At 47.4% G+C, this 16774-nt stretch overlaps 1 protein-coding gene across 3 annotated transcripts in view; it reads right to left on the bottom strand.

The window, feature by feature from the left end:
• Nucleotides 1–16774, bottom strand: part of GALNT18 (polypeptide N-acetylgalactosaminyltransferase 18) — a 353469-nt gene that overhangs the window by 107900 nt on the left and 228795 nt on the right. For all 3 annotated transcript variants that reach the window (XR_011249332.1, XM_069554380.1, XM_069554381.1), the window contains exons 4-5: nt 2277–2460; nt 569–766 (exon numbers count right to left, since the gene is read on the bottom strand). Coding sequence is in view for 2 of the 3 variants with exons in the window: in XM_069554380.1 (XP_069410481.1) it covers nt 569–766; nt 2277–2460 (382 nt within the window). In the remaining variant the exon portion in view is untranslated. The remainder of the gene's footprint in view (nt 1–568; nt 767–2276; nt 2461–16774) is intronic.

Below are 16774 nucleotides of genomic sequence, written 5' to 3'. Positions count from 1 at the left end.
AGTGTGGATATTACACTCTCTATAAAGGATCCTCACGCCCACACTTCCCATCAGCATGGGGAATAATTTGTTATTCCAATTATTTTGTCTGTCTTCCCTATATTCTAGGCTTTTGTGGGCAGGAGCTGAGTGGTGATCACTGCAGATCCCCAGCACACAGCACAGTAGTTGGCACCTAGCAGGTGTCCCACAGTGATGTGTTGAAATGAGTAACTTTGAGCCTTTGAATCGGTTCTGGATGCCACAGCTTTTTAAAAAGGGATCATCAGTATGTATACCTATGGGTGATTCCTGTTGATATATGGCAGAAACCAATACAATATTGTAAAGCAATTATACTCCAATTAAAAATAAATAAATTTTTTAAAAAGGGATCATGGAGGCTGTAAGCTGTGACTGAAGGTCACTTGTAATTTCTCTCCACCACCCCATCTTGCCCCATAATGGGGCTGGAGTTCGGTGAATGAGGGTCAGGCTGGGCAGGGAGCCCTTGTCTGCAAGTCAACACAGGGAGACCCCCCAGCTAAGAACACATTAAAATTAAAAAAAAAAAAAAAGAACACATTACCTGATCGGGGCTGTGGAGTTCTCCAGCTTCCACCAGGCCTTGGGGGGGTTGAGGTAGCGGCACCACAGCTCCCAGTCAAAGCCCTGGGCTGCCAGCGGGTACTCTTCTATCTCAAAGTTGTCGTATTTGATGTTGTCAAAGGATGGGGAGATGATCCGTTTCCGGTTCTCCTTAATGCGGGTGAGTACGGGTTCAGCCCTAGGCAGGGAGGAGGGGGAAGGAGATTGGCACCTTCAGTAGTTCCTTCCCCAGCAGAAGGAGGAAGGGACTCCTGGCTCTCTCCTGCAGGGAAGAGCTGCTCTGCCTCCCACCCCCATACTGCTGGGTTACACGAGGCTTGACTCCTCATTCAGCGTGAACCAGGCTGAGCGGACAGATTTTTAGTACCTTAGATCCTAATGTCTGTTTGGTTTCCTTTATTCCATCAGAAAAAAAAAAAAAAAAGAAACCAAGACTCAAGAAAGAAGAAAGAAACAGTTCTGAGGTTCCATGGAAAGCTTTCAACTTGGGCTTTGATTTTGCTAAAATTCAGTGTGTCACCCAGGAGGAAAAAGCAGATGAGGACGGCAGACACACGGAGGTGAGAACAAACCTGTCTCCACCCATCGTGCGGTGCTTCTTCAGTCCTTCCAGGCATGCCACCCCCACCCCACCCATCCGCACCGCCCCAGGAGAGGTGAGGGGGGTCACGCTTCCACAGAGCCCAGAGCCCCTGTGGATACCAGGCGAGCAAAATGTTTGCAGACAGGAATGATAAGCTTCTCATTAATAATGCATTTGTTGCATAATTGTTTATTCAAATCTGCTTGAAATAGTAAGTGTCCCTCTCTTCTCCTGGCCATAAATCCAATGAAAATGCTTTTTAAACAGTCACAAATGGCAAGCAGGGACTTCAGCTATGAAAAATGACTGTGTTGCAGCCTTAATTCGGACCTGTTATGTCGAAGTATGCTGTGTGCATGCCTGCTGTTCCCTCTTGCCAAAGGACCCTCCTCACTCTACTCTGGGGAGGCAGAGGGTGGTGCTCAGAGTTCAAGAGGGACAGCAGACACCAATGCTACCAGGCATAGTGGCTAAGAGGGCGGTATACTCGGCCAGCCCCAGCACCCGGGCCCCCCACCCCCAGGCTCTCTGCAGAGCCACCCCCAGTGGACCACATGGCATGCCCTGAGGCCTACAGGGATGTCAGCACCAGGCGCCTTGTCTCTGCTTGCCTGAAGCCACTGAGGCCTTGCCCACCAGCACCTGAGCAGCCCCGGCCAGAGAAAAGAAAGGTGCTCTAAGACCTAGTTTTATCAGTGGAATGAATCTGAGATTTTCTGCTCCCTCTGATCTGGAATCTGGAGGGAGCCCAGGGTGCTTAGCTCCCTTTGCTCTCTTGGTCTTGGCCCTGTCTGTGGGCTGGGCTTCAATTCATGTCTGGTCCAGCTCCCCTTTCCCGGGGGTTGCAGCCTGGTCCTTAGTTGGGCTGGAGCTCTCACTCTGCCCCAGGCATTTACTCTTCTCCCCCATCATGTCTCCTAGAGGACCACGTCGGCCCTTGTGCCACCAACCCTTGAGACACTGTGTTTTGACCTATTGATCCCTGACCCTCTCCCACTCTGAAGGGCCAGCTGACTCCTTTCGCCCATCATGACTGAGATCCCAGTGGGCTTTGACCCTGGACCACCCTGGGACTCATCATCCTCAGCTCCCAACGGGCACTTACCAGCCCACATTGAACTCCACATGGGCATCAAAGAGCGCCACTACAGGGGCAGTGGCGGCCCTCCAGCCGCTGACCCTGGAGCGGATGAGGCCTTCCTGCTTGCTGTGCCGCACGACCTTGATGAAGCCTGGCTTCTGGCCGTTCACCTTGTCCACGTACTCTGTCAGCTTCTCCTTCAGCTCCTCTGTGAGGGAGAAAATGCACTGTTAGCATGATGAAGACGCTCACCCTTCCAGGGTGAGCTGACCCCCAGAGAGAGGCAGGAGGGGCCAGTCCCTCCCCCAGGTCTTCCTTGGTATTCCCCAGGATGACCAACACAGCTCAGCTTTGAAGGGAAAAATGGAGGTGAAAACAGCATTTATTATGCCCAGCAACATGAAGAGGATCACCTGCTTCACACACATGGCGCATTTAATCTTCACAACAGGCCCTTGGGAAAATCCAGCTCTGAAGTTTGATCAATTTGTCCAACACCCTGAAATTATGAGTGGGAGTTCAGTTCAGGACAGGTCTAATGACCTCAGAAGTCCCATTCTTTCTCATCTGTTCAGGGTCTTCCTTCTTCCCCAGTGTTCTCCATCAGCCCTCCCCAATCCCCAGAGAAAGCTCCATGTGCAAAGATCACAGCTCGAGACCCAATCCTTGCCTGGAACTCCATCTTTCCAGGAAGTGGATGACCAAGAGCTGTGTAAGTGGCTGACATCGATTTGTTGCTGGGTGTCCCTGGGCCTGGCTAAACATCCAATTCCCCTGCATTTTCATAACCACATATGACCCTGCAGCAGCAGAACAGGGCAGCATGTTCATCGTGTTTTTCATAGCAGCTCAGGAAACACACTATGACACCTCCCTCCTCCAGACAGTGGCCTAAGTGGGCCACATTCACCCACTTTCAACCACAGCACTTCCCCAGGACCTGATTTCCAACTGCCCCTCCTCCCTTCTTCCCAGCCTGCCCATGCCCAGGCTCTGGGACAGACCCAGGTGGGCTGAGCCCCGCGTGTCCCTTGGCGTCCAATCTTGGGTCTTGCTGGACAGGCAGCCCACTAGGAGTGAGGAAAGGGCAGGAGGCAGCTGGTATAGCACCTGGCACATGGGTGGTGCAGCTCCTGGCAGGAGCATAGGGTGGTAGAAAGAGGACAGCACTTGGAGCCAGCAACATAGCATTTTAATTCTATTTGCCATGGAATTGGCCTCGTGACCTGTTATTAAACCACTGCTTGATGTCCATGGGGATGTTTAGATAGAGTGAATGTAATTTGCACATAGGAAGGACATGAATGAGGGGCTGAGGATTTGAGGGCAGACAATTATGGATTGAATTGTTTCTCCCCAAAGGCTTTGGTCTGACCCCAGACTTCAGAGCACAACCTTATTTGGAAATAGAATCTTTACAGATTTAACCAAATTAAGATAGGTCATTAGGTCCTAATTCAATAGGATTAGTGTCCTTATACTAATAAAAGGGGGAAATTTAGACACAGAGACAGACTACACAGAAGGAAGACAGGGTGGAGAGATGCAGAGATGGCCATCTAGCATCCAAGGAATATTTGAGGGTGCCAGAAGCTGGGGAGGAGCCCTGGGACAGATCCCTCCCATCTTCAGAGGGAGCACCTTGATTGTGGACTTCCAGCCTCCAGAACAGTGAGACAATGCATTTATGTTGTCACCCAGTCTGGGGTGCTTTGTACTCTGCAGCCCCAGGGAACAGATATGGTTGTTATGAGGATTAAACGGGAGTGACACTTGTGAAAAGTGCATAGCACTTTCTTTCCTGTTCACAGTTTCCAATAGTGGGAGTTATGAAAGCTGGGGGAGCTGACTGTCCCTGCAAATCAAGGGACCCATCTCTGGCTGACAAAGCCCTCTTCACATGCTCTGGTCCAGGACCACTTCGTCCTGTTCTGGCCTGCCCCCAGCTCCGAGGTCTGCAAGCAGCAAGGCCACGGGAGCCAAATAGGAGACACAGATGTGCGCTGTGGCCGCATGCCCAGGAAAGGCAACAGAGCACGGTGGCTACTGCTGGAAGCGGTAGCAGGTATTGGTTTCAATTCTTTTACCACACGATGCTGGCCAAACAAAAGGCTGCGTAAGATGTGGCCCCTGGGCTGCTTTTTGCACCACTGCCTGAGTTACCACTAAGGAGATGAGAAAACTGAATCTGAGACAAAGAAGCCGACAGGGAGGCAGGCTTTGGTGCTAGACAGCCACTCCCTTGCTCTGTGACCTTGGTCAAGTTCCTGGGAATTCCAAGACCTCAGAGTTAGGACTTGGAATTTCATTTTGAACCAATTACCCATCGAAGGTTTGAATCCTCTCTGTGGATCCAGATGAGTGATTATCCAGCCCATGCAATGTCAGAAAACCCTATACAATCTATCCCAGGTATTAGATTTTTTTTTCTTTTACTCTTTAAATGCCACAGTTCCTCAACCTTCCACTCATTTGGGGACCACTGAGGGCAGATCAAGTCCCTCTTCCACGTGGCAACCTTTTAGAGCTGAAGACCATCCTTAAGTCCTTGCTGCGAATTTCTCTAGGTCAAATGTCTTTAATTCCTCCTTGTATTTTCTCATCTCTTGTAAGTTTCAAGTTCTTTTATCATGGTGAACTTCTCCTAAAAATGTAAGTTTTTCTCTAGTACTTTTAAATTACATAGCTAGAAATTGGTCTATTTTTTTCCTGGAGCAAACTTAGCTATATAGGCTAGAGGGAACTAATCACCTCCCTGAATCTAGAATTGATGTACCCATTAATATCATAATAGCTTAAGGTCACATTAACTCTGCTTACTTTTGATACAAATTGACCTTACTAGAAACATATACTTAGATTCTCTTCATGTGATGCTCTGAGTCAGGCCTCCTCCATCCCATCTCTTCATGGATGCAGGTGTGAGTGGATGGATGCAGGTGTGAGTGGATGGACATGTGTATGCTTGTGTGTGTGTGTGTGTGTGTGTGTGTGTATACTCCAGTGCTCCGAGTTAAAACAAGGATCTTTCATTTACACCCCTTTATTTCAATCTTTTCAAAGATTTACAGCACTTCTCTGAAGTCAGAATGTTTTTCCCCCTTGATTCTGTTATCCAATGCTTTGTTATCTAGCTCAGCCAGCTTTCCAGCTTCTGCAAAAGTGATGAGCATGTGGCTTTTGTTGTTGTTCAACTCATCCTTTCAAACAGTGTGACCCTTGTCTGGGGCTAGCCTCAGTGGGGGCTGTCAGGCATTCTCATTCAGCCCAGAGAAAATTCAGCTGACTTTTGGGTCACACCAACATGCGGTGCAGCTCACTCTAGCCAATAAGAAAATGACCTTGCACTCTCCCACTGACTGGAGAGGCCTGGGGATGCGGCTGTCTCAGTAATGGCAGGAAGTCACTGGTACAGTGGCATAGGTTGGTGTACCCCTTACACGCGTACAAGATCTTTAAGCATGGTTGCCAGGAGGCCTCTTAAAATACATATTATTTCATCGTTTCAAAGGTCCACTCTTCATGAATCCAAAAAGGATCTTCATAGATCTTACACAGAGCTCATAAAGCCTGATGTTTGGACTTTTGTTGGTGGTCATTAAGTGGAGAGTGCACACAACTTGGAAAGAGACTGGGCTAGCACCAAAAGACCCCTCTTCCCTGCCCCCACAGAGGATAGACCCCTGGTCTCCCTCTCCACTCTCGGGTGAGGACACTGCCTGTGGGGACCACTGTTACTGCAGTGTTGCTCGGACAGGGCTGTGGGTCATTGCCACCAAGTGATGTGCCATGAAAGTGAAGGAGGAGAGCGGAAAAGTTGGCCTAAAGCTCAACATTCAGAAAATGAAGATCATGGCGTCCAGTCCCATCGCTTCATGGCAAATAGATGGGGAAACAGTGGAAACAGTGGCTGACTTTATTTTTCTGGGCTCCAAAATCACTGCAGATGGTGATTGCAGCCATGAAATTAAAAGACGTTTACTCCTTGGAAGGAAAGCTATGACCAACCTAGACAGCATATTAAAAAGCAGAGACATTACTTTGCCAACAAAGATCCGCCTAGTCAAGGCTATGGTTTTTCCAGTGGTCATGTATGGATGTGAGAGTTGGACTATAAAGAAAGCTGAGCACTGAAGAATTGATGCTTTTGAACTGTGGTGTTGGAGAAGACGCTTGAGAGTCCCTTGGACTGCAAGGAGATCCAACCAGTCCATCCTAATGGAAATCAATCCTGAATATTCATTGGAAGGACCAGTGTTGAAGCTGTAACTCTAACATTTTGGCCACCTGATGTGAAGAGCTGGTTCATTGGAAAAGACCCTGATGCTGGGAAAGATTGAGGGCAGGAGGAGAAGGGGACGACAGAGGATGAGATGGGTGGATGGCATCACTGACTCAATGGACAAGGGTTTGGGTGAACTCCAGGAGTTGGTGATGGACAGGGAGGCCTGGCATTCTGTGGTTCATGGGGTCGTAAAGAGTTGGACATGACTGAGGAATTGAACTGAACTGAACTGATGTGCCATGAATCCCACCTCTCTGAATTCTCATCCTGGGTGGCCGCTTTGCACACTGAATCTCAGCTAACCCTGGGACAACAGAATGCAGCCAGAGGGTCCCTGTGAAAATTCCAGGCCTAGGCCTTCGGAGGCCTTGCGGCTTTTTCTGCTTTAGCTCACTTGCTGCCCTAAGTAAGGAAGCTGGCCTCCTAGAGGATGAGCAGCCCAGGGAGTCTGGGTCATTTAGGTCATCTCACTGAGGCCCTGGAATGTGAAGTCAAGTGGGCCTTAGAAAGCATCACTACGAACAAAGCTAGTGGAGGTGATGGAATTCCAGTTGAGCTATTTCAAATCCTGAAAGATGATGCTGTGAAAGTGCTGCACTCAATATGCTAGCACATTTGGAAAACTCAGCAGTGGCCACAGGACTGGAAAAGGTCAGTTTTCATTCCAATCCCAAAGAAAGGCAATGCCAAAGAATACTCAAACTACCGCACAATTGCACTCATCTCACATGCTAGTAAAGTAATGCTCAAAATTCTCCAAGCCAGGCTTCAGCAAAACGTGAACCGATTGGATCTCCAACCAGTCCATTCTGAAGGAGATCAGCCCTGGGTGTTCCTTGGAAGGAATGATGCTAAAGCTGAAACTCCAGTACTTTGGCCATCTCATGTGAAGAGTTGACTCATTGGAAAAGACTCTGATGCTGAGAGGGATTGGTGGCAGGAGCAGAAGGGGACAACAGAGGATGAGATGGCTAGATGGCATCACCAACTCAATGGACGTTTGAGTGAACTCTGGGAGTTGGTGATGGACAGGGAGGCCTGGCGTGCTGCGATTCATGGGGTCGCAGAGTCGGACATGACTGAGCGAATGAACTGAACTGAGGCGCTACAGGTTTGAGTGAGGCCATCTGTTTTGTTTTGTTTTTTTTTTTTTTTGCCATATTGTGCAGCATGTGGGATCTTAGTTTCCTGATCAGAGATCAAACCTGCACCTCCTGAAGTGGAAGCACCGAGTCTTAACCACAGGACTGCTAGGGAAGCCCATCCAGGGATATATATATATATTTTTAATGTGGACTATTTTTTTTAAAGTCTTTATTGAATTTGCTACAATATTGCTTCTGTTTTATGCTTTGTCTTTTTTGGCCCTGAGGCATGTGGGATCTCATCTCCCTGACTAAGATCAAACCTGCACCTCCTGCATTGGAAGGTGAAGTCTTACCACTGGACTTCCCAGGAAGTCACATGTGTGGCCATCTTGGATCCTTCAGCCACCAGTAGATCACAGTCACATCAGTGATCCTAACTGACATCATTCAGCAGAGACAAGCTGCGCTTATTACAGAATCGTGAGGCAGTGAATGCTTGCAGTTTCAAGCCATGAGCTTCTGGGATGGTTTGCTATACACAGAAGCTAATAAAATGGGATCTATTGTCTTGGAACAGGGCTGGGTTTAAAATAAGATTGTGAATTCCTGATGCACAGGAAATGAAACCAGACACAGAAGAGCCAGCTTGGAAGGTGGCAGCAAGAGATGAGAAGGCTTTGCTTCTTGTAAGAGCTGCCTGCCCCTTTGTACCTCTGAGTTTTGCTGTTAACCAGAATAAAGATTTCTGGTGGAACAGCCAGGAAAAAAGATTCTGTTCTCAGTCTGTTGTATCTCAAATATTAGCTATTGATTAGAAGAGAGGATTCCCTTAGCCCCCACCACACAACTGCTATTAAACAAATTTTTAAAGGCCTGAAATACCCTTGACAACACTGGTTCAGTCTTGGCAAAGCCCTTTTACTTAAATAGATTTTCGTCTTTTCCTTTAAACTTTGCTAACTGCCAAAGCAAGAAAGAACAATATCAAAACCATTTCGACTTGTGCTAGAAAACTGTTGTGTAAGATATTGCCTATTTTATATATACATGGAATATCTCTCAGAACTTAGCTCAAAAAAACATATGAAGAACTTGAGGTTTTCTTTATACTTAAACACAAACACATAACCTGTTATATTTACTTTTTTTGCCAAGGCTGCTAGGAAGCTCAGAGACAATATAATAACTAATCACAGGGTTCTACCAGGACTTTTGCTTTTGTTAAAGCTTCAATTTTCAAGTTGCAGTCTAAAAGCTGCACTGTCTTTTACCTTTGGTAGCTACTTTGTTTTTTGAAATATCTGTAAAGTGTCTTCATAAGAGCAGGACAGGAGTATAAATGTGGAAAGAAGGGGAAGGCCATACTTCACATTGGCTTTACCGTGTTGGGAAAGTGGAGGCAGGGTCCGCTCTCTGTTGTGCAGTCAGATGTAGACTCAATGGCAGAGCTGTAACTCAGCCACCAGTGCTGACCGAGGAATATAATTTGCGCCCTGCACGGGGCCACGTGTCCTCCTGCTTGTGTTGCTCCTCAGCCTCTCCTGCTGTCCACAAATCCCTGCTCTGCTGACATCTGAATGACCTCTGTACATCAGCACTCCCAGAAGCTGTGCTGATGAAACAACATTCTGCTCTCTGGAGGTCACAGGCCACTCCCCACCCTCCCCGGGCCCGTGCCTGCCCTTGGAGCCAGCTGAGTGCAAGCTGCTGTTCTCCCCCTTCAGGCGTAGATGCCAAGTGAAAATGCAACATTCACCAGGCTGGTTAGGCAGAGCCCTTTCTTCCCTGTCTATATATGCCCTTTGTACTGCTAAATAAAAAGCAATTAGCTCCTCAGAGTCACCCTAAAAGAAACATAATGCAAGCTGAACAGAAGTCTGGTACCAACAGCTGTTAATCTGATTTAAACACCTAATGAGATACTCTTTATCTCTTGCATAAAGGAAAATAAAGGATCAGGACACTGACGTCCAATGGGGCTCCACTATGAAAGATGGCTGCACAGGCATCCTTGTAAACCAGCCTGCCCATCCTTGTCACGGAGAACCAGGTCCGGCTCCTCATCCTTCTCTTAGTGCTCAATCATTTCTCCTGCCTGCTGGAGGTTTGGGGGAAGGAAGAATGAAGGGAGGGGCCACTCATTCATTCATTCAACAAACAATGAGCACTTGCTGTGTACCAGCTATTGATCTAGCCGCTATGGCTCTAACAGTGAATAGGATAGTCTGTAAAGAGCTTTCGTTCTGCTGGATGTTTAAAAGGCACGTGCTGTAGTCTACACAGAGAGGGGACTGGGTAGAGATGGGGAGAGAGGGGGAGAGAGAAAGGAGGGAGGGAGGTGGGGGGCTATGAGAGAGAATGAGGAGCAGGAAAGGGAGAGATTTTTGCAAAAGAACTCCGGGCACTGATTCAGTGCTCCCTGGCGCTGAGACTTCCTAAAGACTGGGCCTCCTGAGCCTGAGAAGCCGTGCGTGGTGCAGTGGGTGGGCAGGCAGGGGAGCGCAGGCTGAAGTCAGAAGACTCATATTCTGTTAATTTCCTGATTTTGCCACATTCTCACCCCTTGAGTGGGTATTTGGCAGTGTCTGGAGACAGCTTTGATGGTCACATCTGGAGAGGGTGCCACAGGCATGCACGTCACTAAACATCCTACAATGCGCAGGACAGCCCTCCACAATCAAAAGTTTTCCAGTTCAAAGTGTCAGCAGTGCTGAGTTTGAGGAACCCTGCAGGGCTCTTAATGAACGGAGGTCCCATTCTGGAAATCTGAGCATGCATGAGTTTTCAAACTGGCAGCTCTGATCCTACATCTGTATTTCTTTGGTCTGCAAGGCAATCCTGCTTGGCAGCAACTGGCTGGAACCAAGTAGGAGCTGCTCCTATAAAAAGGGCTCAGTAACAGGTATAAACCCCCTATGAGATTCTGACGGGCAGCCAAGACTGGTAACAACTGAAATAAATGAAGATTGGCTTTATAACAGGTGGGAAAGGAGCCTCCTCTAGAATTGTGTGGTTTCAGCCCACAGTAGAGGGTCAGAGTCTGAAAGAGTCACCCCTACGACCTGGCTGGATAGCTGTCCTTTTCATTCTCCCAAACCCATGGGCTCCACCTGGCTGCTTTCGACTGCAGGCCTTTCACTTAGCAGTTGCTTTCTCTGCATAGTCACCTTTGGATCAAATGCTTTGGACAGTCCTCTGTAGGTCCCCCGCTGCCCTCTGCACAAGGCACGCTCTTGTTTGCCCCCTCTCCCCATCTGCACACTTTCATGCCACCCAGTCCTGCCACTAGCTCAGTGCTGTCCTCCAAAGCACAGCCTAGATCAGAGTTGCCACCCCCTCCCTCCAGTTGCCTGGGAGGGGTGGGTGAACACCCCGCTGACAAGTGCTAATAATTGCTAGTTGCCAATGATGCTAATCTGAAGATTAAAAGCACAGCGCATTTCTGTTTATTCCTCCAAAACTGAACAGTAGCTGATCTTCCTCAGATCAGAAGATTAACTGGGTTTCCTCTAAAGCCATTTAGGGCCATTGAAACACCAATGATGTGTCAAAACACTTTAAAAGAGAAATTATTCATTTGGATGCAATGGTTGTCATACCTAGCTGCTCATCCACTCACCGGGGGATCTAAAAAATAAAAGAAGATGCCAGCCCACCCCTCCCCACCCCACCCCTAAAGAATCTGGAGGGAGACTGTGGACTCATATGGTCCTGCTGATGAATGATGGTGACCTGGGCTTGAGCAGTTTCAACCCCAGAAGAATAGACCAGCCTGAGACTCCAGCCCAAGAGCAGCCTTGTTTCATGAATTGCTCTTTCTTTAAGATCACTCTGGACAGGCTTTCAAACCCTGGGCAGTTTACAAATGCTTTCCACGCCATTCTCTCCCATATACTCCTCTTCTCTCTTCTCTCCCATATACTCCTTTAATAGCTTCACTTCTTCAAAGTCAATTGATACTGAAGTAGCTCTGGAATGACCTTTAACGGTTCTCCTTACTCAGGACTTGGAGAAAGGCTCCACCTAGGAGCCATACAGACAGCATAACAGGGTCCAGGCAGATTGTCACAATCTTCCTGGGAGTTTCCAGGCTTTAATTCAGCTATTCCAAGTCCCAGAATTACCACCTGTTAATAGACCCAGCCATTTGTTTCCAGATGTACTCTTTTGTATCATAGCCAGGCATGAGTGATCACCAAAACCCACGTGAAATATGTACTCCTCACTTAGTGAGGTCTCTAAACTCAAGCTCTTAGCATCCATTAACGGCCTCTTATCTGCTCCTAAATGACTTATTTTCCCAAAGATCCTGTATCTTGCAACAAAATGGTCAGAACTGGTTTCTAAAGATGATTGAGGTGGATGATGTATAAATGGTCCCTTGGACAGTCAAGGATGTGTGTTGGGTGCCAGTCAATGTTTAACTCTCCATCGCTCTCTTCTTTTCTTTTTCTCTCCCTCTCAACAAATGAAAACCTGACTTATAACATCTTCCAATGTCTGTAGTTTAAATACTCTCCCATCATGGCTGGCTTCGGGCTACTCACCTGATGCTACTGACTTTAAGTTCAGAAGAGATGTGCAGAGTCTGGAACGTATGATCAGCCGGCAGCGGTCCAGGTCAGCCGAGCACACTGGTTCCAGTGGCCAAAGCAGAAAGGCTGTGGTTCTGTGGGTGCTTCCCTTTACTCACTATATATTGGGCACTGTGCTCAGGGCTTTACTTCAATCCATCCTGTTCTTTATTCATTCATTCAGCAATTACATATTAAGCACTTTTGAAGTGCTGTACATTATTCTAGATTTTCATCATATTGAAATCTCACTACCACCCTACCAACAATGACATTTATAGCTAATGGGAATTTATTTGGTGCTTATCATGTGCCATGTACTGTTCCAAACAGGGTTTATATATGACTGATTCAGTCCTCTCAATGACTGTACTACTACTCAAGGTAGGCAGTACTGTCATTCCCATTCCATACATTAGGAAACCCCAGCAGAGAGAGGTGGAGCTAGAGGAAGTTAGGCTGGGATGCAAATACAGGCAGCCTGCCTCGAATCTGTGTCCTTAATTCCACAGACTATTATCTCCAAATGATAAAAGACAGAGTTCAAAGATCAGACTTGAAATGACATGCCCAAAATGACACAGACAATAAAAAATGAGCAGGGATTCAAACTCACATCCGCCTGATTGCACAGACCCTGCTCTGGCACCTGCCCATTGCCCACCAAAGGAGCGCGTGTCCAGGTCTCAGCAGCATTCTATCATCACAGATCTGTTCCGGGAAGAAAACAGCCTCTTTTTTTACAGCTATGTATCCTTATAACCCAAGGGAAGGAATTAGACTGACAGATTCAGCTTTCTTTTGATGCGAGAGCCGATAGATCATTTATACACAAAATCTAGTTTCTCTGGGATACAAATCCTCGAGCAAGCAAGATCAAGAAAGGAGGGAACAGGGCCTCAGACTGAGTGCTTGTTACCTTTGGATCCACAATGCAGTCACGCCTGGCAAATTCACTGTGGCTCCGAGGACAGAAGGCTGCTGGAATCCATCTGGGTGTTCCGCGTGGGCCAGTCTGGGGTATAGGCGTGTGCTCCAGCACCCTTCAGTTCCAGGCAGGGGCGTCTGAGTGCTCACGTCTGCTTGGCTCCTGCCACCCCCAGATTTGCCCAAATATGAAAAGCCAGCAAAAGAAGCCAGCTCTTCTTCCCCCAGCGCCAGAGCACCAGGCTCTCTATTCTATCCACTCTCTTATGTTTCCACCATGAGTAACTCAGAAAATGAAAATGAAAAAAAGCAGACTCACAGACCTCAGTTGTCCTCATGGACTAGAAGACCCTGGAAAAGGACCGACTTGCCTTTGCCCTCTCTGGCGCCACGTGAGAAGGAAACCCTTGTAAACCAAAGATGAGCACCAGCACAGATGCCGTGAAATTGCTTGCAGGACATAAAATGCTCCTGCTATTCTGAAGGTTCTCAGCAGGAATTCCAGGACTTATTAAAAATGCCATGAATGTCGGGGGTCCAGGCAGAGTGGACATTGCTCCAGTCCAGCCGCTCCAGCTCAAGAGTACTAGGTAGGTAGGCCCCCCATGAGCTTCTAGGGAGGATGTGATCAAGAACTCAAAGCCTTGGAAAATACTGGAGTCCAGCCATTAACCACAGGTTAAATCCAGGCTGAGAACAGGCCCTGTTGATGTCCCAGCAGGCAAAGGTGATCCCAGAGGCTGGGCCCACGTACTGGCACTGGGAAGGACCATTGCCATTAGCGATTAAGTCAGAGACCAACCAGAATTTCGGTGCTAACTTATCTTGTGCTAGAGCTGGAGAGTTCGAGTGTTGCCTAGCTCAGAAAATTGATGATCAGAATCTCAGGAAGAAGAGCCCAAGACTTTATGATTATGAGTCCAAAATCTTGAGATTCTCAGATACCAAGTCCCATGATCCTGAGATCCTAGGAGTCTAAGCTTCTGTAAATGCCTACAGGCCCAGCTTCCCTATGCCCACTCCTACTCACCACCCCTTGTCATTGCTATTGGCCTACCAGGTCCTGGTCCCTTTTTGCTTCTCAGACTCTTCTGCCAGACTCTCCACATGTCATGTTCCCAAATACGCCAAGCTCAGTGGTGCCACAGTGCCTTTGCATGAACTGCTCCCTCTGCTTGAAAACAGTCTTCCTGTCTCATATGACCTGGCTCGGGTTCTTTAGAAACGCTTCCCTCCCCTGCTTGTTGCTCTTTAACTGGAAGGAAAGGCCAGGGGAAGAGAGGTTTTTGGTTTTTTTTTTTTTCTTTTTTCCTCCTTGGAAAACAGACATGGGACACTAGAAACACTGGTGCTCCTCTGGGTGACCAGTGAGGACTGACATCAGGCTTTAGGGTCCAAGTCCTGCTGATGCAGCTCTGAGCATCCTCCAGGGGAAAAGTGAAGGCTGTAAGTCAGCTCAGTACTCATGCAAATCACTGCTGTTCAGGCTGTGTGACCGGCAGCCTCAGCTTGGCTGATTCACGATTCAGGAAACCCAGAGGTGTGGGATTGGCACACATATTTACACCTCAGTCTGCTGTTGTGCCTGTCAGCTCAGGAGGTTTGATGGGCTTCTCCTCAGCTCCAGAACACCTTCAGGCAATCTATTCTCAGCAGGAAGGATCCCATGAAGGGGTGGGTGATAAGGAAGAACTGAAGTACTCTGCTTTTAGCCTTTAAGATTTTATTTCTTTATTGCAAGATCAGGGGCTTAGGAGAGAGGTTTAAACCCTTGTTGTTCAGTCGCTAAGTCATCTTCAACTCTGTGACCCCATGGACTGCAGTACGCCAGGATTCCCTGTCCTTCACTGTCTCCCAGAGTTTGCTCAAACTTATGTCCATGGAGTTGATGCTATCCAACCACCTCATCCTCTGTTGTCCCCTTCTCCTCCTGCCCTCAATCTTTCCCAGCATCAGGGTCTTTTCCAGTAAGTCAGCTCTTCGCATGAGGTGGCCAAAGTATTGGAGCTTCAGCTTCAGCATCAGTCCTTCCAATCAATAGTCAGGACTGATTTCCTCTAGGATGGACTGGTTGGATCTCCTTGCAGTCCAAGGGACTCTCAAGAGTCTTATCCAACACCACAGTTTGAAAGCATCAGTTCCTTGGCACTCAGACTTCTTTATGGTCCAACTCTCACATCCATACATAACTACTGGAAAAATGAACCCTTGTCTGCAAAGTAATGTCTCTGTTTTTTAATATGCTGTCTAGGTTTGTCATAGCTTTCCTTCCAAGGAGCAAGCATCTTTTAATTTCATGGCTGCAGTCACCATCTGCAATAATTCTGGAGTCCAGGAAAATAAAATCTGTCACTGTTTCCATTTTTTTCCCTTCTATTTGCCATGAAGTGATGGGACCAGATGCCATGATCTTAACTTTTTGAATGTTCATTTTTGAGCCAGCTTTTTCACTTTCCTCTTTTACCCTCACCAAGAGGCTCTTTAGTTCCTCCTCACTTTATGCCATCAGAGTGGTATCATATGCATATCTGAGGTTGTTGATATTTCTTTCAGCAATCTTGATTCCAGCCTGTGATTCATCCAGCCTGGTATTTCACATGATGTACTCTGCATATAAGTTGAATAAGCAGGGTGACAATATATAGCCTTGATGTACTCATTTCTCAATTTTGAACCAGTCCATTGTTTCATGTCTGGTTCTAACTGTTGCTTCTTGACCAGCATACAGGTTTCTCAGAAGGCAGGTAGGAGGTCTGCTATTCCCAACTCTTTAAGAATTTCCCACAGTTTGTTGTGATCCACACAGTCAAAGGCATAGTTAATGAAGCAGATGTTTTTCTGGAATTCCTTGCTTTCTCTATGACCCAACAAATGTTGGTAATTTGAGCTCTCGTTCCTCTGCCTTTTCTAAACCCAGCTTGTACATCTGAAATTTCTTGGTTCATGTACTGCTGAAGCCTGTCTTGAAGGATTTTGAGCATTAACCTGCTAGCAGGTTAAATGAGGGCAATTATACAATAGTTTGAGCATTCTTTGTCATTGCCCTTTTTGGGACTGGAATGAAAACTGACCTTCATTCAGTTTAGTGTTAGTCATTCAGTTGTGTCCGACTCTTTGTGACCCCATGGACTGCAGTCTGCAAGCTCCTCTGTCCATGGGATTCTCCAGGCAAGAGTACTGGAGTGGGTAACCATTCCCTTCTCCAGGGCATCTTCCCAACCCAGGGATCGAGCACAGGTCTCCTGCATTTCAAGGTAGATTCTTTACCATCTGAGCCACCAAGAAGGCCCTCATTTAAATCCTAGGCAAGCCATTCATCAGCTGTGTAACTTTGGGTATGTAATCTAACCACCCTGAGCCTCAGTTTTCTTACCTTTAAGATGGGAATAACTCTATCTACCTCTTTAGTTGCTATAGGGTTCTGTAAGTTATTGCCCGGCATGTTATAATTACTTAATAGGTGGGGCTATTATTTTCTCATTAGCCTGAACCCCTTTGTTTCCTTCCTCCTTTTTGAAGGAAGGGGCCTAAGGCTGGAAGCAGGGACCCTTGCATTATTTGGGAAAGTTGGGCCTATAGCAAATTGCCCAGGCCCAGGACTTCCCCAGGCACAGGATCTCACTGACCCTCCTGGGGGCCACTCACCAT

This window comes from Ovis canadensis, chromosome 15, assembly GCF_042477335.2.
Source record: "Ovis canadensis isolate MfBH-ARS-UI-01 breed Bighorn chromosome 15, ARS-UI_OviCan_v2, whole genome shotgun sequence".
NCBI lineage: Eukaryota > Metazoa > Chordata > Mammalia > Artiodactyla > Bovidae > Ovis > Ovis canadensis.
The sequence above is the reverse complement of the archived record's forward strand: the minus strand, read 5'-3'. Positions and strand labels throughout refer to the sequence as shown.